This window comes from Haliotis cracherodii, unplaced genomic scaffold (assembly GCF_022045235.1).
Source record: "Haliotis cracherodii isolate W230 unplaced genomic scaffold, xgHalCrac1.p SCAF_20, whole genome shotgun sequence".
NCBI classification, from domain to species: Eukaryota; Metazoa; Mollusca; class Gastropoda; order Lepetellida; family Haliotidae; genus Haliotis; species Haliotis cracherodii.
In genome coordinates, this window is record NW_027266276.1 from 9931465 (window position 1) to 9954916 (window position 23452).

At 40.5% G+C, this 23452-nt stretch overlaps 1 protein-coding gene across 1 annotated transcript; it reads left to right on the forward strand.

Moving 5' to 3' along the window:
- Positions 1-920: 920 nt before the first annotated feature.
- On the forward strand, positions 921-23233 carry LOC139470302 (NK-tumor recognition protein-like). The gene is made up of 10 exons (XM_071252663.1): positions 921-1027; positions 2730-2880; positions 4795-5012; positions 6338-6528; positions 8318-8529; positions 10244-15669; positions 15835-15971; positions 16239-16304; positions 18385-18470; positions 22015-23233. Exons 1-10 carry the CDS (start codon positions 1025-1027, stop codon positions 22080-22082), a joined length of 6558 nt encoding a protein of 2185 aa, XP_071108764.1. The 5' UTR covers positions 921-1024; the 3' UTR covers positions 22083-23233.
- The last annotated feature ends 219 nt before the right edge of the window (positions 23234-23452 follow it).

The following is a 23452-nucleotide window of genomic DNA, read 5'->3' on the forward strand; positions in this document are numbered from 1 at the left end:
TTAGATTGAAATTGTATTTTTTTATAGTTAAGAAATGTTATGGAATACTTCAGGTCATAATAAAAAGAAAGAAATCGCCAGAATCTAGATCAAAATTCACACGTATTTTTTTCCAGAGTTGCATTATTTCCATTTTCTTAATTATAGATAAATATATATTTTTAAGGAGGACCGTACATATACATCGTGACGTGCTGTAATTAGAATTTAGTAAGGACGACCATTCATTAAAATCGCTATCATGTCTTTTAAATTCCTTTTTCAGTCACCAAACAGGTGCGTGAATTCGAAAAGAACAAAATTCAACAGACACTTTCGAAATACTTTCAAACAAAAGAATAGAATCACCGCTAACTGACGATGCAGTGGGAAGCAGGAAAAGGAAAACAGTCACCGATGAACTTCAATACATGAGAGAAAAACATGAAGAGGTTTTCGACATGGCCATTTAGCCTAGTTGATACTCACAGCTTCCTAGCAACAAGGTTTGCCACGTCTTTCAGATCTCCTGGAGTGAATGTCATCTTGATTTTTTGCTTCTTTCTAAACTTCCACTTTATGTTTTTGCTTTTTCCACATGACTAGCGCTATTTCCCGTTTATTTTATGAGGGAAACGTTTTGTTAAACAAGGTTTGACATTTCCACGACGACAGAAGACGCCATGTTGTGACCTACAAATCACGTGACTAAATCTGAGCGCAAATATAAATCATTTACTGTAAATAAATTACTTGACCCTAGTATCCGCTAATATTTGTATAAATATCATCTGTGATATGAATTGTAAATTTTAAGATGAAAATAATATTTATCGAATAATAACTTGGCTCTGTATGTAACTGAGTAAACCACGATATGAGGGATGGGGCGTTTGCGCATTTCAGCTGTAGAACTGCTAGATTCTGGGCGGCAGATTCAAGTAAAATGGCGGTGTTCGATGTCCGTTACGAAGGAATGCCGTGATCGGTTGTATTCCCGATCGTTGAACTGTTAAAGCATCGGATTTTTAACAACATAACAAAAATGGTTTGTGGTCCATCTAACATAGATTCATTTACAATTAGCGGTTTGGACGCTTATTAGCCTGATCGAGGGAGTCTCCGTGGTGACTGACAACGTTCGAATCGTGGACAATGTTTTGAATTGAAAAGTGAAATGTCAACACGTTAGTTACTGAGATCTTCAGTGATCATAAGTTTCAATCGGTGTCAAACGAACGACTGATTTAAATGTAATCATTGGTTTGAAATTTATATTTTGTACATTTTCCAATTATCTTCAAGTAAATTGTCAACTATAGAATAAAAATCAGAATTGTTTTGCTGTGGAAGTCCATTTGCATACAAATCGCATCTCACCTATCCATGTCTTTCTATTTCATACAAGGATCAGTTACTTTTGAACATCATGTCAACTCTGCAGTAATATTTCAGCTTAATTCATGGTTAATAATGCTTTTGGGGTCATTATTAACATAGTGACACGCTAAAGAATGTACACCAGGTAGTCAGGACGCAATACAAAGGATGCAGGAGAAAATGGCCCCAGACAATTTGGAGAAAATAGACCCCAATTTCTGTGAAAATGACCACAAATTTTGAAGAAAATGGACCCAGATATTCGAGAAACAAAACTAACATATCTGTATTGACTTATTTTATTTATTGTTTAGACATTTAGTGTACTTATTGAGAGGGTATTCTGGAATTTCACATGGTTTCCAAGTCTATCTCCAATTCTAACTCCAACATAATGGATGGCACTGCACTCAGTCAGTATTCATGAAACTGTCATCTTCCCAATACTGGATCATGTCTGTACAGTGTGACAGCAACTCCAGGTTCACATACTTTGTGAATCCATCCCTGACAAGAGTCACAGGAAAAAACCTTCTGATTTCATATAAAGTATTTTTTTCGAGGTAGCAAGTGGGAAAAAAACAAAATCATGCCAATATTTTAGATAGCCAAAAGCATTTGAAATTATCTTTTATCAAAAAACTATTGTAACATGTACATATCATTGCACTGGTCCTGGAATTGTATATTAGTGGAAACTGTACTTGATTTTTGTTATTTGTGCCTTGAACAATGATGCAATTTATGTTACTAGATTATGTACATGATGTAGGTATATCCTTGCTTATCCAATGAGCATTGTCAACTGAAATAAAATACTAATTACATTAACATGATTAATATTTTTGTATTTCCGTTCATTGTCGACTTTAGGAGGATTTATTTGCAAGTACAGTTATTAGCATGATCCTAGATCAACTGTTATTTATTTTTGTGTCTACATACATGTAGCAATAGAATTTACTCGCCACAAGATATTTTAGTCAAGGTAGTCATTTGGCTACCTCTGTTATCCCTACATGATAATGCAGCTGTCTGATGTGGTTTGTGGTGTTATAACAGTTATTACTTTCAGGGGGGCACGGGTGGCCCAGTTGTCTAAGGGGCGCAATTCGCTTTGCAGAGTTGCGTCCCTTGGGCACGCCAGAAACCTATGATTGTGTGTTCGAATCCCGGTTCGCCCCGATTATGTTTCTAGGTTTGTCAGCACCATACCCATGCTCGTGGGTTTCACCGAAGTGGTAAACGTCTGAGACCTGCATCATTTCGGGCTTTCCTCCCACATTAAGCTGACATGCTGTGATATAACTGGAATACTGTTAAAAATGGCGTTAAAACCAACTCACTCCCTCACTCACTATTACTTTCAGGACACATCGGATGACAACATGGGTGGTGCCCGGGAAGATGGCGGTGACAAACGTTTGAAACTGAAGAGAATCAAGAAAAAGAAGTCTAAGTTTGACCTGAACCTCTCGACAAATAACAAGATGTCCTTCTCAGCCAGAATGAATATTACAGGTATTCTGTGAAATTTGTATTGACTTTGTTAGTTAATCAGTGTCTAAATTAAAGATGTGTCCTTGAACTTTTCTGCTGATGTGTTTAAATTTGAGATAGGAACTATGATCAAGATATTTTATTGGTAAATCAGTGTAAAGTAACATGATAAACAGGATCAATAAATCTTATTATTTTCTTAGCCTCGAACATGTAAAAAAAGAAAGGATGCATTTACACAAATCATTGAAAATTTAAGGTGCTTATACTTATATTTAAGATATGGCCTACTTGACTTGAGGAAACATGTTTTTAATTGTTGAAGGGTAGTGTAGTGGTTAACAACGTATTGTTGACGTAATGGTTGTGATTGTTGCTATACCAGCCCCTGTGGGGATTCAAAGTTGAACATGGTTCACAGCAACCTACGGTGTTCACAATAGGCGACTACATAGATAGAGTGGTCAGACTAGGTGACGTGGTTGATAGTGTTAGTGTTCCCGCTGGCTTTTGAAACTGCCAGTTCTTGTAGACTGGCAACTCAAAATTACCATTCCCCGTAAATTTTTGCCAGTCTTAACTTTCAACAAATAAAAAAACGTATGAAAATTATTTGGTTTTAATCCAAATCAACATTATGTTCAGTGCAAAGATGTCATGTCTGAAGTAACTTAGTGAGATCTATACATCATTCACAAAAACTTCAGTCACAATTTTCTCTTCATTTTCTTTTTATATTTTGAGACGAAGTTGCTACAAATGGATATTTAACCTAGAAATAGACAAAGGTAAACCATGATGGTAACAGAAACACAGCTGACTTTGTTTGAAAAAAGTACTCATATGAATATCACCGATGTTTTGTTCAATGACAAAGATTTATAACATGTATAAGGTACTTTTTTTGCCGGTCCACAGGGACTTGCAGCCACATGAATTACTGGTCCAAGCCTGATTAAAAAAATGGTAATTACCGGTAAACAGGAACCAGTGTGTCAACCAGTGTGTCAACCCCCTGACAGCGGGGATTGCTGTTCATAATAGCAATCACTGGATTGTCTGATTCAGACTGAATTATTTGAGGCTGCCATCACATGGCTGGAATATTGCTATTATAATGTACCGTATTTGACGTAATAAGCGCCCACGGCGATATTTGCTAATATATTGTCTAGTGAACAATGCCAATTAGCACCCCTTCCGATTGATCAATGTACATTATTCGCGTATATTATGTACTCGTGTGTTATATGCACCCTTAATTATGGGCATATAAATTCTGGAAAAATGTATCTCTCGTATATAAACATTTCAGGCTGTCACCATAAACCACGAATTATCTTTCAACTCTTTCTGTCTTTTTCACCAAAATAATATTCCAATAAGAGACCCCTATTTCTAATTTTGAGAGCACCCTGGGCGCTTCTTGCGTCGAATACGGTACCTGTGATAGTGGGTTTCACCAAAATGGTGGACATTTGCAGCCTACATCACTTTGTGCTTTCCCCCAACTCACTGACTTGATAATTATCATGACTATACACCCCATGTAGATTCAGGTTAGAATTAGCCCCAGCAACCCATGCTTGCCGTAAGAGGTTTAACGAGATTGGGTGGTCAGGCTCGATGATTTGGTTGATGCATGTCATTGATCCCAATTGTGTGGATCGATGCTCATGATGTTAATCACTGGATAGTCTGGTCCAGACTCTATTATTTACAGAACGCCGTCATATAGCTGGAATATTGCTGAGTCTGGTGTTAAACAACAACTATCAGGATTGGGTGGTCAAGGCTTGCTGACTTGGTCAATGCTCATAATATCAATCGAAAGGATTGTCTGGTCCAGACTTGATTATCTAAGACCATCTTCATACAGCTGGAATATTGCATAGCTCGGCGTTATTCCAATAAACAACTGTTTATTATACACAGCAGCCAACTCGTCTGTGGTCAAGGCGTCCCTCCGAGCAAACAACAAGGCATTGGCCCAGTCGCTGGAGAAGGTTCGTCAGGACCTCCGTGTGTCGTACGAGGTGAACAACGAGATGAAGAAGGAGTTCCAGGACCTCCAGTTGCGCCTCATGAACCTGGAGCGAGTTGCAGGACTGAAGGACGACAGTCTGGAGAAGGAGGTCCAGCGCAGGATGGAGGTAACCATAGTAACATGACGGGGAGCATTCGGATCAACATGATGCTGTGAATAGGATGTTCAGGGTTAGAAATACATTGTTATTTTCACCAGTCCACAAAAAGAGTTGACATCTACCTAATGGTAAATGTGGAAGTCCATATGTAAAAGTCACTTGTCCTTCCTGAATTTTACCAGCCTAAGACGAGTGGACATATGTTAATTTCGAACCCTGATATACTGCATCACTTCTCTTTGTCTGTACCCCATGTTGTTTGTCTGTACCCCATGTTGATATACAATGTGCTTAGGACCTTGTATCATCTGGGGGCTCGGGTGGCCCAGTTGTCTTCGCTGTGTAGAGTTGCCTCCCTTGGGCACGCCAGAAACCTATGATTTTGGGTTCGAATCCCGGTTCGCCCCGATTATGTTTCTAGGTTTGTCAGCACCATACCCGTGCTTGTGGGTTTCACCGAAGTGGTAAACGTCCAAGACCTGCATCACTTCGGGCTTTCCTCCCACATTAAGCTGACATGCTGTGATATAACTGAAATACTGTTAAAAGCGGCGTTAAACCCATCTCACTTACTCACTCTTGTGTCATCTTACTGACAATATGTTTTTGGATATGTTTAACATAGTTATCATTTAGGAAATAAACAAGTGGGAGTTGTTTATCGTACAATAAAACACTGCAGAATATACCATGAGCATGGTACATTAGTTAAACGTTCATCTATCAATAACAGTAAAATATGTCGACTGAAATAGAGTGAAGAATGAAACAAGTTCCGCTATAGTCCCTTTGATGATTGTGTAGGAACTAGAACCGATCGAAAGATATGTTGTCAAATACGTAGCATTCCTGTGACATGCTGTTATGGAGCCATGATCTATCAGTTTATGGCCAGCTGTCTTTAAGTCCATCCCACTGACGACCGCCTCCGTGGTCTAGTAGTAGAGCTTCCGCGCGGAGAGCGGAAGGTCCAGGGTTCGATCCCCGGCCGCGTCATACCAAAAGACGTTAAAAGATGGTACTTGTTGTTACCCTGTCTGGCGCTAGGCATTAAGGGGCTTAAGGACTGGTCTGCTCAGGGTCAGTATACTGACTCATCATGTTCATGTTAAACTGCGGCATGGTATCTCAGTGAGCTAGCACTATAAATCGGCATCAGTCCGGACTAGAACAAGCAGCCACACGGGCACGCACGTGCATGCACGTCGCTTGGACGTGACGTTAAACCTCATTTCACCTCACCTCACCTCACCTCACCTCACCTCACCTCACCTCACCTTAATTCTCCGTCAAGATCTTGTGGGGAGTTTATATCCATAACCTGCTTGCAGGATAAGACTCAGCAGCTGAAGTACATCCTGAGCAAAGTGAGTGTCCATCTCCTGGATGCTGGCAGCTGTCTGCAGGATGCCCTTGACAAGTGTATGGACCCCAGTCGGCTGTCCGTGGCCTCCAGCGCCCGCAACTCCTCCCTAGGCACATCTGATGATGCCTTCTCTCCCATCAACAGTGGAGCCACAAGGTCAGACCCCAGATAAGCTGCATGTTTGTGTACATTACGTAAACTAAATCACCTGTGTACCGATACAGCGATACAGTATTGTATCTCGATACAAAGGCCACGTTACAATGCATTGATTTACAACCTCTGTGTCATGTGTATCTCGATGCATACGATATGTCTATTATAAGTTATATTTGTCGAAAAACATGTCAATAATATCAGATTTAAAATGCTGAATGGAACTGTTCAACAACCAGCTATAATAGTATTATATACACAATTTTAAGAACAAATTATTCCGGATTGTGATTCACTAGCAAAAAGAAACAAATAACAATTTGTGAAACATAATTGCTCTATCGGAACGAATCATATCGCATCCATAGTATGGGGCTATGTATCATACCACAACCCCTCCATATCTTTACATATGAATAAATAACCATACCAAATTAATGTGCAGTTGCTTGCCTACAAGTACAACATGAAGAAAGTTGATAATCCAGTCGTGTTACAACACTGCAGAATAATCTAAGTAGCTTTTTCAATTTACATGCACACATCTTACTGACTGAATGCTCATCTTCCCCAGGCAAGAATGTCCACTAGAATTTTTATCAAAGTCTTGTTTCCACCCTTGCCACATCAAGTCCTTTCCTGTGCTCAAACCTGTGAAGATCCAGGTTAGCATGGATAGAACAGGTCTTCAGCAACCCATGCTTGCCGTCAAAGGCGACTATGCTTGTTGAAAGAGGCGACTAACGGGATCGGGTGGTCAGGCTCGCTGACTTGGTTGATGCATGTCATCGTATCCCAATTGCGTGGATCAATGCTCATGATATTGACCACTGGATTTTCTGGTCCAGACCACTGTCATATAGCCGGAATATTGCTGAATGCGGCGTTAAACAAACAAACAAACCAAATTATACATGTGTCACTGGGGGAGACTCATGTTCAACATTCATTGATACACTCCTACACTTTATGCCCTCTTACTTTTAGCTTTTGAAGTTTACAGCTAATAATAGATAGAAGTTTATCTCACTGTATGTAGATGTTGGGGGGGGGGGTGTCAAACATTAGTTCAAAAGTTGTCAAGTACATTTTAAAACTGAGTGCATAAGATAGATCAGTGTTTGAAACCATGTCTGCCTCCTGGTGAAATAGTATGTTGATGCTCAACAAAATGGCTAAATGCAGGAATTTACTTTTTCATCATTTGTACTATGAATATGTTCATCTCAGGACTATCGGAAACCATTGGCTGGAATATTGCTGAATGTTCTGTAAACAAGAAACGCAGAAAAGCATCTACTAAATGATGAGGGTCTTCTTGTTAAACAGGTGATAGCATTCTAATCAATGTCTGATTCCTTTAACATGTTCAAGTTTACACAGTGGCCCAGTCGTCTGAGGTGCTGCGATTCGTTATGCAGAGTTGCGTCCCTTGTGCACGCCAGAAACCCATATCTGTGCTCGTGGGTTTCACCGAAGTGGTAAACGTCTGAGACCTGCATCACTTCCGGCTTTCCACCCACATTAAGCTGACAGTCTGCGATATAACTGGAATACTGTTAAAAGCGGCGTTAAACCCACTCACTCACTCACTCACTCACACACACACACACACACTCTCACACTCTCACTCACTCACTCACTCACTCACTCACTCACTCAAACAAACAACACAAGATTGTAAAACATTAATATGACATATGATGTATGTATTCATCATGCAAGCCCATATTAACATTACTCTACTCTGTGGCCATAGCTCACAAAATAAAATCCAACTGTGTTTCAGCTCGATCTACTACAATCCGAACACATTTTCTCGTGTGTCAGTCACCCGACCCCAGCCCGTGGAGACCGTGGACCCCACCCCCATGGAGGCTGACGCCCTACAGCTGCAGGGTGTGGACACTGTCCGCCAGGTGCAGGAAATGACCATGATTCTGGAACAGTCTGTGCTGGGGGAGGCCAACCTCAAGGACGAGTGTCAAGACCTCCCTGCTGGTGAGTCCGCTGTGGTCAACACTGATCAAGGCTTTGATATTGCAGACCAGGGTTAGCTCGGGGCTGGTACAATTTTATGTGGGCTAGTACAAATTACTCGATTTCCCCGACGTTTTGCCATTACAGGGCCATTTTACCTTTACTCAATCCGGGGTAGAATAGGTCTTCAGCAACCAATGCTTGCCGTAAAAGGCAACTTTGCTTGTCGTAAAAGGCGACTAACGGGATCGGGTAGTCGGGCTTGCTGACTTGGTTGATGCATGCCATCGTATCTCAATTCCATGGATCGATGCTCATGATGTCAATCACTGGATTGTCTTGTCCAGACTCGATTATTTACAGACCACCGTCATATAGCTGGAATATTGCTGAGTGCGCTGTTAAACAACAAAGAAACAAACAAATAGTAAAGCTTTTGAGTTAAGTTCTATCCCTGCCACCTCAGTGGTTGAAGGTTTGATCCCTGGCTACATCATGCCAAAAGATGGTACTTGTTGTTACCCTGCCTGGTGTTCACCAATAGTTTTGCTCGGATGTAGTATTCTGAATTAAATATCCATGTTAAGCTGAGGCATGGTATCTCAATGGGCTTACACTATAAAGACAGCATCAGCCCGGACCATGAATGGTCATTGCTATATTAGTGCAATAATATTAATGTGACGATAAACCTCATGTCAACTCAGCTTTGCCAGTTTCCTGTTCAACTTTGCAATCTCTAGCCCCTCATCAATTAGTTATTACCACAAAAGTGAACTTTAAAAATGGATTCCAGATCTCAAACACCACAACTATTGTTTCTTATCGGGGCAGTGTTTTGTTGGGTTTTTTTATTGTTGTTTATTGTTGTTTGGTGTTTTTTTCAAAATAAGGCTCCAACATGGGTACCAAAGTTATTACCAAACATTTAGTCAGGTCAGTGCAAAATTAGTCAGATGGAGGTAAATCCCCAACTGTGTTAAACAGGTGTTTAATGTACTACTCAGACTTCTTTAGGTAATCTTGATGGGTGCTCTCCTCCTTCTGACCCCGCCATCAAAATGTCCACAAATCTCATCTTCTCGAGGCAAGAGAGTTATAAAAGTCCAGTTTCCACCCTTGCCGAACTAGGCTGGAATTACTGGGCTCAATCGTAGCGCCACCAGTGGCTATTACCAGTTTTGTCTCTTCTAAGCCTCTCCTATGGACCAATCAGATTTCACCTCTCGTATCACTTGCGTTTGCTTCACACAAAATGGTGGCGCCCGGTCAAGACAATCTGATCGATAATCAAGATCTATATTTTTGATAAAACGGGTTTTACATCGTGAAATGCATGAAATCACGCAAGCACCTTCATTAAAAACATGAAAAGATTTGGAAAATATCTGCTGACAGTGAGTTGGCGGGGCATATGCTTTGCAAATCCTGCAATCGACCGAAATCTGCACGAAAGTTTCCGAACCGGATTTCGATTTCATTGCATGATTTTGATTGGACTATGCATAGACTCGTTAGTCCAGCCAAAATGTAACTCCATAATACCCGCCTAGTTCGGCAAGGGTGGAAACGTGACTTTTATAGTCAGTTAACTCCCTTGCCTCGGGAAGATGACAAATCTATGACTTGCAGCTCTTTGGGCTATCAGTCTGTGTCTGTTCGTAATATGACACAGCAAAGGAGTAACACATAAAGCATGGATGTCTCAGGAAATATTTTTTTCTCACTTTTTCAGTTTCAGAAGATCCAATGATAACTGAGACTGAATCTGAGGATAAAGGTTCCTCCAGCATCACGGATAAACTCTCACCCAAATTCATCATTGAAGAAGCCCAAAGAAACGGGCGTTCTAAAAGCAGGCAAAAGGCAGTGTCCAATTCTAACAAAGATTTTATCAAGAGCCCTGAAGCATCAAGTATGAAGACTTCGGAGCTCAAAAGAGATCGCCGGGGAACATTTGTCGTTCCTGCTCCCCCGCCCCAACTAGAAGCTGCGCCTACGGAAGACAGTAGTAAACAGGATCGAAGAGGTACATTCGTTGTAAACAAACCTTTACTAGAAAACGAAGAAAAGCCAAAGAAGGACCCGAAGAGAGAGACATTTGTCTTGAGCAGAAGCCCAGCAGCCCCAGCTCAGTTGATTAAATCTGTGAAGACAGATCAGGAAGTATTCAAAGTCCCTCTCCCCGTTTGTGATCCTGATGATGTCACTGTGTATCTGAACAGTGATATGGAGCTGACAGAGGTGATTAACATAGAACAGATTTCTGTGGCCAGACCAGCCGACATTCTGCCTCCTGAAGATGAGAATCCTAAATCTGAAGTGAAGGATAAGACCAAAACTGGGAGTGGAAAACCAACACAGACCATCGAGAAATCAAAATCTAAGATTGCTAAATCAACCTCTCTTACATCAATATCAGCCAAAGAGAAGAAGGATGTCAAATTGTCCAAGAGTGATTCTGATATTAGTAAGGAGTCAGATGACTCCAGCAAACCTGCTGTTGTCCTTCAGCTGCGGAAACCAGGCAAGATTGTTTTTACTGCGTCACGGAAAGATTACGATGGTAGCAGGAAAGCTATTCCATCCAGGTTGCCCTCAAGGCCGAGAACTAAAAGTAAGAAGGAAATGAAAGATATCAAGGACTCCATCGCTGCAAACTATCCTTCACCAAAGAACATCTTTGACTTCCATGACAAGACACCTGTCCATCTTGCAGAGAAGAGTAGGGTCCAGCCATCGGTCTATGATATCTCCATAAATGACTCGACTGTCCAGCCATCAGTGGACAAGCCTGAAGGGAAAGATAATCAGATAAATGGAGAAACTACAAAGAAAGGTGACCAAAAATGTGATTCTGTAAGTGTCACTTATAACATGCCTTTGAAAGGGAGCCCAGATGAGAAGAAAGTTGGCGCTAGAAGTCGATCAAGGAGCCGGGGACCTACTTCCAGGTCAAAGAGTCGGAGTAGAAAGCCGACTTCAGATCCTGAAGTTGAAGGTGAGCCTGACAAAGAAGGATCGACAGGTCGACGTGGGAGGTCACGCAGTCGGGCCAGGAAAGAAGATGCAGGTCATGAAGAGATGGATGTTGATGAAGGAGATGAGAAGTGTAATGGTAGAGGTCGGTCCAGGTCAAGAGGTCTGATGACAAGGTCAAGGTCACAAAGTAGAAAACGACAGCCTGCTGATGAGGATGTTGAAATGATTGATGCAAATAGTGAAACCATGCCAGACCAAAAGGAGGAAGGTGGTTTGGGAGAAAAGGTTCAGACATCTGGGAGGGGGAAAGGCCAGTCAGTTTCAGAAGATGCCAAAGAGGGTCCAGATGCACAGATGTCAAACACGGAAGCTGGAGAGGTTCTTGAAAGAGCACATGAGAAGCCAAAGAACTCTAAGATGGCAAATAATGAAACTGAATCAATACAACCTGTTTGTGTAATAGATTCTTCTAAAGCAACATTTGTATCCTCACGAAATGGCAGAAGCAAGAAGCGCAAACCAGAGGATCAGACAGAAGAGTCCGCAAAATGTAAAGAGGATGAGAATGACAAACAGGAATTGGGAGACAAAAGTAGCAAGTGTTTGGCTGCAGAATCCAAAGATGCAGATCCAGAGTCAATACAACCTGTAGGCAGGGCTTCACGAGCTGCCAAGACTAAAGCCAAACATATCAACAAACTCCAGGCTGATGGGTGCAGTGACGATGAAGCTGAGTCTGTTACAGATAAGAAGAAGAAGGCTGTGGAATCAGATGGTGATTGGCAGGATGATGAGGCAGAAATGGACGAAAGCCTCACTATGATTGGTGACTTACAGCCTGTGTCATCACGAGATTTTATTGCAAAACTCAGCTCGTCTAGACCTGCGGTTAAGACATCAGAGGAGGAAGAGGACACTGTAGAAATTCAACCAATTAGGAAATCCTCGAGAAGCATAGGCAGAAGGCAGAGGTTACCGTCGGAGTCTGACGATGAGGTGATTCCTCCAACACAGACCAAGTCAGATGATGCCAAGAGGAGTGTGGCCTCTGCAACAGATGAAGAACTGGAAGATGATGATGTCGGGAACAAGACCAAAGTGGTACCAGCAACAGATGATGAAGGCAATAGTGAAGAGGATGCAGTGATGAAGAAGACAGACAAGCTTCAGAAGAAGAAAGAAACTTCGGCCCTGAAGCAACCCGATGTTGGTCAAAAGAGTGACGTAGAAAAGGAGACATTGAAAAATGATATCAGAGATGATGCTAAAAGTCGGAATGGGAAGCCAACACAGGAGGATGCTGCTACATCAGTTAGTGCACATCAGTTACCCGTGAAGGGAAAGCCTGAACCATCAAAGGGCAGATCTATGGAACTGAAGAAGGTTGAAAGACAACAGACTAAAAGTAAGAAATATGATGTAAAGGATCTCCTCCAAGCATTCACTGAATTTGATGATCCTGACCACAGTTTGCGGTTAAACGCAACCTGTAGAAACGACAGTGTTGTAATAGCAGAATCGATCAAGAATTATTCTGCTTCTGCTGATAAGAGTGCTAAAGTCATTGTGCCTTTGGATGAGATGGAAGATCCTGGGGAGGAAGAGGAAGTTTATCATCTTCCTCTCAAAGGCAGCCCAAAAGAAAGTGGAAAAGGAAGAGGTCAGTCCAGGTCAAAAGGTCGTAGTCGTAGCAAGAAGAGGACTGAATCTGAAGACTTTGATTTCAAGCAGAACAGCAGAGAAGGAAAGAAGGACAAAAAGAATGGATCTAAAAATGTTGAAAGTGGGACGTATTCATTACCTTTGAAAGGAAGCCCTGATGAAACGAAGAGAAAAGAATCCAGATCACGAAGTAAGTCAAGATCAAGAGTAGAGAGAGGTGGTCAACGCAAGAACTATATTGAAGTAGATTCTGATGATGAAGAACAGCCAGGAGACTCAAGCAGCATTTCTAGAACTAAGGTTGACAAAGGTAAAAATGTTGAAATTGAGACATTATCTTTAAAAGGAAATCCAGAGGAACCTAAGAAAAAAGACACAAAATCTCAGAGCAGGTCCAAAGTAGAGAAAGAACGCAGTCAACGCAAGAACTATATTGAAGCAGATTCTGATGATGAAGATGAAATAGAATTAAGAAAACCAAGCAGCATTGATTCTACAGCTGACAAAGCTAAACAATTAAAGGTAAAAGAGACAAGCAAACATTCTAAAGATGTTCATGAGCCTGGCAACAAGGCAGAAAGTGAGACTTATTCGTTACCTTTGAAAGGGAGTCCAGATGTAGCAAAAAGGAAAGACTCAAGATCTAGAAGCAAGTCACGGTCAAGAGTAGAGAGAGGTAAAGTTCAGCGCAAGAAGTATACTGAAGTAGATTCTGAAGATGAAGTAGAGTTAGAAGAATCAAGTGGATGTTCTGGAAAGATTGAACAACCCAGCAATAAGTCAAGTAGTGAGACTTATTCATTACCTTTGAAAGGGAGTCCAGATGTCCCAAAAAAGAAAGACTCAAGATCTCGGAGCAAGTCACGGTCAAGAGTAGAGAGAGGTAAAGTTCAGCGCAAGAATTATACTGAAGTAGATTCTGATAATGAAGATGAAATACAATTGAAAGAATCAAGCAGCATTTCTGATTCTAAGGTTGATAAACAAAAGAAAAATGGAGAAGAAAGTGGGACATATTCCTTGCCTTTAAAAGGAAGTCCAGATGAATCAAAGAAAAAGGACTCAAGGTCTCGGAGCAGGTCAAGGTCAAGAGTAGAGAGAGGTAAAGGTCAACGCAAGAAGTACATTGAAGTAGATTCTGATGATGAAGATGAAGTAGAGTTAAAAGAAACAAGTGGATGTTCTGGAAAGATTGAACAACCCAGCAATAAGTCAAGTAGTGAGACGTATTCATTACCTTTGAAAGGGAGTCCAGATGTCCCCAAAAAGAAGGACTCAAGATCCCGAAGCAAGTCACGGTCAAGAGTAGAGAGAGGTAAAGTTCAGCACAAGAATTATACTGAAGTAGATTCTGATAATGAAGATGAAATACAATTGAAAGAATCAAGCAGCATTTCTGATTCTAAGGTTGATAAACAAAAGAAAAATGGAGAAGAAAGTGGGACATATTCCTTGCCTTTAAAAGGAAGTCCAGATGAATCAAAGAAAAAGGACTCAAGGTCTCGGAGCAGGTCAAGGTCAAGAGTAGAGAGAGGTAAAGGTCAACGCAAGAAGTACATTGAAGTAGATTCTGATGATGAAGATGAAGTAGAGTTAAAAGAAACAAGTGGATGTTCTGGAAAGATTGAACAACCCAGCAATAAGTCAAGTAGTGAGACGTATTCATTACCTTTGAAAGGGAGTCCAGATGTCCCCAAAAAGAAGGACTCAAGATCCCGAAGCAAGTCACGGTCAAGAGTAGAGAGAGGTAAAGTTCAGCACAAGAATTATACTGAAGTAGATTCTGATAATGAAGATGAAATACAATTGAAAGAATCAAGCAGCATTTCTGATTCTAAGGTTGATAAACAAAAGAAAAATGGAGAAGAAAGTGGGACATATTCCTTGCCTTTAAAAGGAAGTCCAGATGAATCAAAGAAAAAGGACTCAAGGTCTCGGAGCAGGTCAAGGTCAAGAGTAGAGAGAGGTAAAGGTCAACGCAAGAAGTACATTGAAGTAGATTCTGATGATGAAGATGAAGTAGAGTTAAAAGAAACAAGTGGATGTTCTGGAAAGATTGAACAACCCAGCAATAAGTCAAGTAGTGAGACGTATTCATTACCTTTGAAAGGGAGTCCAGATGTCCCAAAAAAGAAAGACTCAAGATCTCGAAGCAAGTCACGGTCAAGGGTAGAGAAAGATCGCAGTCAAAGTAGAAAACGTGGAGTTGACAATGCAGCAACACCCGAAAGAAACAAAGGGAATGACTCAAAATCCCATTCAAGACGAGAAAGTCTTCAGATCACATTTGATGCCGAGCCCCCAGAAGATAGTGGTAAGAGGAGTGTTAAGAAACTACAAAAAAGAAAATCAGATGAGGAGATCTCTCAGACCCCGACTGAGGAGAAGACAAAAACAGATAAGAAGACAAATCCATCATCTGGAAGTAAAAGTGCCAAGTCAACAGGGAAGAAATCAGCCAAGAAAAAGTTAGAGGTGGCAGCTGACAAACCTGCCCGCAGCAAAGAAAGCCAACAGGTTAGTGTGCAGTGTAATTAGTGTTCTTCCACGACATTGATGAATGCTTGATTCTGATTGGTCAAAAAGAGGTTTCCTTTTTGTAACATGTGTGAAGCCCATTTCTGGTGTCACCCACCATGATATTGCCGGAATATTGTCTTCATCACTTGTTCATGGTTCTAGGCTGAGCTGAAGATGATGTTCAATGAGCTGAAGCGCAAGTTGTCCATGCTTCCCAACCCTGCGGAGAGGATGTCACTCGCGGGGACGGAGAAGGAGAATGGAGATTTGAAGAGGAAGAGAGAGTCCGAGGAAATCGGGTAAAATCCTCCTCGATTTCAACCAAGAATACTGACATGTCTAGTTCGTCCTTGACTGGGGGTACTGTCCCTCTATCATAAACATGAACATTTTTACATCTCTTCTGGTAATATTTAGGAGGGCTAAAGTTGCAACTGTGTGTTATGATTGCAGCAATGGTTACTGATAGTGTCTAAAAATGCTGAAAATAATTCAAAACATGGCAGCTGTATTGAATGTGTTGTATGTTTACTTCCTACAACAACCCATGTTTACTTCCCCTGCAGGGAGGGAGGTATGAAGAGGTCATGCAGAACTGGTGCAGTCAGTTACAAGGAACCTTCAATGAACGCGTGAGTACAACTTTGTCCACATGTGCAACATTTTCTTTATAAGAAAACTAATTCAATACCATAATTCTTAATTGTGTTGCAAGACATGTAATGCTTTCTATCCTGGAGTTGTTTGGCGCCGAGTCTCCTGAAAGTCTGTTGTCATGATCAGATGTAGCTACAGCAGGGGGCACGGGTGGCCCAGTCGTCTAAGGCGCCGCGATTCGCTGTGCAGAGTTGCGTCTCTTGGGCACGCCAGAAACCTATGATTGTGGGTTCGAATCCCGGTTTGCCCCAATTATGTTTCTAGGTTTGTCAGCACCATACCCGCGCTCGTGGGTTTCATTGGTGTGGTAAACGTCCGAGACCTGCATCACTTTGGGCTTTCCTCCCACATTAAGCCGACACGCCGCGATATAACTGGAATACTGTTAAAAGCGGCGTTAAACCCAACTCACTCACTCACTCATGTAGCTACAGCAACTTGTGTTATTGTTTATTCCAGAGCGCAATCTCATTTAAATCAGATCTTAGTTCTCGCTATCGCTAAACAAAGATCTGAGGACATCCCATTACGGGTCACGTCAGACCAACCTTGCACGAAACTTTGACCGACCAATGGACTGACCAATCAGAAGGCAGCTTTCTCGTGCTTTACGGCACAAATTTCAAATTGGCGACTATGCTTCGAAACATATTTTGACAAATTCTCGATTACAAATTTGAAAGCTGCACAAAAAGGACATTCTGGAATGGCTAATGGATGGTCTAGATAGTAAGGATTCAGTCGTTAAACCTTTAACTATCATTCAGAATACCCCATGTTTAAGTTTTCGAGATTCATGATTAGAAATCACATTCCGACTGTCACTTTCATAATCTTGTAAGCGATGCACTGATTGGTCAGATGAAAGGTAGTTCTGACGTGATCCTTAATGGGATGTCTTCAGATCTTTGTTTAGCGTTAGCTAGAACTAAGCTCTGATTTTAATGAGATTGTCCAGAGGGCAAGTGGAAACCATATTTGACTAGTCCTCAGAGTTTGTAGCTAGGTCTTGAACAAGACAGTGATCTTTTACTGTGTTGACATTTTCTGTCAGTTTTCTTCACTTCCAATTTGTAGCAAAATTGAAGCATTGAGAATTGGTTCACGATTATAGCCTTCCAATTGAAGCATTGAGAATTGGTTCAGGATTATAGCCTTCCAATTGAAGCATTGAGAATTGGTTCACGATTATAGCCTTCCAATGGAAGCATTGAGAATTAGTTCAGGATTATAGCCTTCCAATTGAAGCATTGAGAATTGGTTCAGGATTATAGCCTTCCAATTGAAGCATTGAGAATTGGTTCAGGATTATAGCCTTCCAATTGAAGCATTGAGAATTGGTTCAGGATTATAGCCTTCCAATGCTGTATCAGCACAATTTAGTAGTCTGGGCTAGCGGACTAGCCTGAGTTAAAGGTTGGATAGTAGCTGTTGTGTTGATATGATTCTGTTTTAGTTCTGGGAATACTGATATCCCTGTTGTCTGAGGCTCAGCACCTGGGCCCACTTGCACAAAGCAATCTTAGCGCTAAGATGATCGTAACTCCCATACTTTAACATAGGCTTACAATAGTCATAGCGCTAAGATCGCTTTGTGCAAGTGGGCCCTGGACAAGATCAATTCCTTTGAGTTTCGTTGTGCCAAGATAATGTGGTTGAAGCACCAAATCCCTGAATCACCCTGATTATCCTTGTTTATCATCTTCACCAGCACTAAACCTGTTTGACTGTTTCTTCACCAGCACTAAACCTGTTTGACTGTTTCTTCACCAATGTTGTAAACTAAACTAATAAAACTTAAGACGATACAAAATCAATTATATCACATTAATGCAGCACAACCCTGCCTACTCTGCCTACTTTCAACCAATCAGGAAACAGTTCTCCATAAGTAGGTGTGGCTTATTTTATTCAAATTGCTTGGTTAGCTAATCAAATGCCATGGAATCATCTCCATTTTTTATTTTATTTTTTTTTTATATAAAAAATTATTTGTTTATTTTATAAACAATGGAAGTACTGTTCTGTTAAATGTAATTTGCTTTTGTGTTTCAGGAAGCTTCGTCGAGGGGATCCAGGCACATCCCACTACTGCACAAGCTCATCACTGAAGCTGTTCAAATCTCCCAAGGCAGCTAAAAGTAAGTCGCATGCATTTCAGGGATTAATTAAGCAGGGTTCACTCTAGGAATGTTCTGACATATGCCCTTTTTGTGAAAATTTCATATGTTCCAGAGGTATACCCACACATGCCCATACAGCAGAATGTTAAAATGTCCCATTGTATTTGAAAATGTGGACCTTTTTGTTTCTCAAATGTTGTGGCTAAAAGCGTAAGGCCCCACCCAAGAATTATCCCTGATTACGTACCATTTGTTTGCACTCATTGTTCCACTGTTGTCACAAAATAGCAGGTAGAAAATATGCATAGTCTGCTAGTAGGCCATGAACATTAGACAAAAATAACAACTTTGAAAAAATAGTAGAAAGCTGAAATTTTGTCTGGAGACCTTCAGACATTCATACTGATGTTCCTGGCACAAAGTTGGCATTTTCAATAAATAATACTTCAAATGCTTTTAAAAGAAATCCTAATTATAGCACGAGGTTGAATCAAGTAGTGTGGGAAAGCTTATAAAAAGAGCTTTCATTTGATATATTGCATGATATCATGAATGTAACACTATAAATTTCATATCATTTTACAAAATAATGGCAGCCATTTTTTTAAATGCCGCCATTGGCAATTTGGGGAACTTTGTGCCAGGGGCAAGGTCTCCAGAAAAATTCAGCTTTCTACTATTTCTTTTCCAGATTATACCTAATGATCTTGGCCTACAGTGTAAAACCTATATGTTTTATTCCTGTGATTTGAACTTTGACACTGTTTTGACTTTTGATGCTATCATGGTCTTCTGGTGTCGGGGTCTTCATGTGGGGATTGCAGGTTAGCCTCGGTTCCCAGCAACCATTGCTGTTCATTAGTGGTCTTAATGGGTCGGGTCGTCAGACCTCATTGATAGTGTGTCATGTACGTATTCAGTGTGGATCGTTGCTCACAACATCAATCACTAGATCGGTGCTGTACCCTGACGATGTTGAATGTTGTTCATGATATCAATCACTGGATCGTCTAGTCCAGAGTTGATTATTTACAAGCTGCCATCATTTAGCTGAATATTGCTAATAATCTTGGACGCAACGTGAAACACCATTTCACCTCTACATTTTCCTTCTCCAACCACTCCTTCAAGCTAATCCTGGTAATTTCGTTATAAACACTGCTCTGGCAAAAATAGGGTTTCACATTGAACAGTTACTCCAGTTGTTAACACAGATGACAAACGATTTGTACCTCTAGGAACACTTTCAGATAGGACCCGTGAAGATCCGGGGTAGAATAGTTCTTTAGCAACCCATGCTTGCCGTAAAAGGCAACTAACAGGATCGGGTGGTCAGGCTCGCTGACTTGATTGATGCATGTCATCGATCCCAATTGCGTGGATCGATGCTCATGATGTCAATCACTGGATTGTCTGGTCCAGACTCGATTATTTACAGACCGCTGTCATATAGTTGGAATATTGCTGAGTGCGGCCTTAAGCAAACAAAACAAAAACTTTCATAAAGGAAGTGTGATCATGTTATATGTCTGAGTCATTGTTCCTACTGCAGCGGGAGTCCCAAAGAAAAGAGTTAAGAAGGAATATGATGGTGACCAAATCTGTTAATGTTTGTTTTCGTTTCATTATGTTCATGTTGGTGCAAAACTCTGCATGTTTTCATGTCCTCTAATCCTGTCACAAGTAACCATCATTCCCCATCCTCATCATTTCCTCAAATCGTCTGCAGTTTGGTATTTACCCAAAAGATGAATCCTTTTGTCAGATCATCTTCGGTTTAGTGTATTATTTGTCCATTGTGTTATAAATACCCTGCACGTTTTCGCCACCATTGCTTCATTTTGACATCATCATCTCCATCCCTTTCTCCTCTGAAACGTTGGTGTTAATAGACTCGTGAAGATCCGGGATCACTGGATTGTCTGGTCCAGATTCGATTATTTACAGACCGCCGTCATATAGCTGGAATATTACTGAGTGCGATAAACAACAACAACATTTATATTCTTCACTTATCCAGGGACTAGCATCTGCTCAAATGTGAGCACACATTACTGTCAAATAAAATCCATAGGAGTGTCGTCTTTATTAAGAAATCTTTGCAAATAATAAGTTCTTACAAATATTTTTAGGTACGGGGTATGTAAATGCACATGACTGCATATTCATGGTTGCAAAAAATACAGTGATCGCTTGCTTCAACGCTACTTTTTGGGTGCAAATAATTAATGAGCGTTATAGACAGTAAGCCTTTTAACCCAGGTGGAGTTGTTTTTTGGTAAATATTTGATTCTAGTGACCACGAATTACAAATTCAATTCATGAAGGGATATGGTTCGATTCACCGAATAGGTGAGAGGATCGTAACAGCTCTACTGGATACACATTTCTGTGTTGTGTTAAACCCTGATTTTGGTCTTTCCTCCAGCATTAAACTGACACAGTGATATAACTGGAATACTGTTCAGAGAACAAGGAATTGTGAAACAACTGAATGACAGTACATTAGATGCACTCCTGCTTGTTAGTCTAATATCAGGCTTTAAGCTTAAGTCTGTAAAAAAAAATGAATAAAAGAATTGGTTCTCAGGCAATGACTTTTGAAAATATAGTGCAGGCACCCTTTTTGTTGTTTTGTTGCTTGTTCAAACTAGTATGTAACCAAATAAACAGTGTGTACCATCAACCTTATTTTTAATTAATAAGATAATTTCATTTTATTTTTAAATCGAAGTAAAACCAAAACATGTAGCAGACTTTATGCGGGCAGTGCATGAAAACCAAGACTTTTATTTTTATTTTTTTCAGCCTAATGTTTACTTTTTATCATGATTGCGTTGAATGTTTGAGTTATACTTGCATGGTTACAGTGAACAATTTATTCACATTTCTGTATTTGCACTTTTGACTAACCATTACTGTATCTTTCACCTGGTACCGGGTAATTCTTATTATAAAGTGCAGTGTGGTTCAGTTTGTATTAGAAGTTTCACAGATTGAAATATCTGGAACCAGTGTAACAGACTGAAGCTTTCGCTTCAGACAGTCTTTCATTGTGGAAGTTACAGCCAAGGCTAGTTCTTCCCCATCCCTGGCCAGGACTCTCTATTATTCAAAAAGTTCACTATTACATTTAGCATGTTCAGTTAGATGTGGATACTTGTACCTTTTTCTTTTCTAATCCAAATAATGTATATAGGCTTTTTTCAATTGTTTAAGTGAAGTTCTGGGGTAGAATAGGTCTTCAGCAACCCATGCTTGCTGTAAAAGGCGACTATGCTTGTCGTAAGAAGCGACTAACGGAATCGGGTGGTCAGGCTCGCTGGCTTGGTTCATGTATCACATCCCAATAGCGTGGATCTGCTGATAATATCAATCACTGGATTGTCTGGTCCAGACTTGATTATTTACAGACTGATGTCATATTGCAGAGTGTGGCGTTAAACAACAAACAAACACACTTTTGCTACTGTTTTGTCAATTTCATAAACTGAACAATTCAAATTGTGATACCTTTCTGTCAAATTTTGGTTAATAATGGTTACATGTTTATTCCTTCCAGATGAAAGAGACGGTCTTGGAGTCAGCGTTCTTGACAATATTTCCAACACAGTGGATAGCAGTAATTGACAGATCGGCAGTACTCACGAGGACCTGGCCAGTCGTTCTGCCTCATAGGGGGACTTGAAGTAGAAGCTGATGAATGAAACACTGTAAAACATTCAAAGACGTGTCTGTGTACCTGGGTTACATCTCGGAATCTAAATCACCTGGAGGGTGTTTCACTAAATTGGTAAAACGTGTGAGACCGGCATCACTTGTGACTTTCCTCCCACACCAAGCTGACACATTGTGATGTAACTGGGATACTGTTCAAAGTGGCATAACTAGAAGGTTCCATTGTTGCTGGCTTGATTTGTAACTGTCCCTTCATGGAGAACTTGTTGAGATGTCCCTGGTTGGAATCCAGACTTATTTATCAAATCTTTTAGTTGTGCTTCAATCTAATTAAAATCAATTCTTAGTTCTCGCAACCGCTAAACAAAGATCTGAGGACATCCCATTGCAGGTCATGTCAGATCAACCTTTCATCTGACCGATCAGACCATCGCTTATCAGATGATCATAAAAGTGACAGTTGGAATGTGATTTTGGATCATGAAACCTCGAAAAAACACAGGGTATTTTGAACGACAGTTATGGGTTTTATGTCTGTATTCATACAATCTAGACCAGCTATTAGCCGTTCCAGAATGTTCTTTTGTTCAGTTTTTATTTTTAAATTGAGTATATGTCAAAATATGTTTCAAAGTGTAGTTGCCAGTTTGAAACCTGTGTCGTAAAGCTCAATTAAGCTGCCTTCTGATTGGCTATTGTCAACTTCTTGTTAGTCATTCCACTGGTCAGTCAAAGGTCGCAAAAGGTCGGTCTTACTTGTCCCGAAATGGGATGTCCTTAGATCTTTGTTTTGCATTACAAGAACAAGGATCTGATTTTAATGAGATTGAGTTGTGCTTCTATCTGCTGGTGAGGTTACTGTTGTTAATGAACTTCTGATTCATCCATCCTAACATGTGACCATGATCTATAAATAGTGCTCAAGTTTTGCAGAGAGGAGTATCTACAAGAGTATGTACAGTACTATTTAACCCTACGTAGTGATTCTTTTATATCTTTGAGCCCTTATTTATCATTTTATTATAAATTGATTTTTTACCACTTCTCCAAAACTGAAAGGATGAACACGAAACTTTGGGAGGATGATTATCATGAAGATAGAGTTCTTGAACCCAACAATACAGAAACTGGGGTAGAATAGGTCTTCAGCAACCCATTCTTGCTGTAAAAGGCGACTATGCTTGTCTTAAGAGGCGACTAACAGGATCGGGTGGTCAGGCTTGCTGACTTGGTTAATTCATGTCATCGTATCCCAATTGCTTGGATCGATGCTCATGATGTGAAATCACTGGATTTTCTGGTCCAGACTCGATTATTTACAG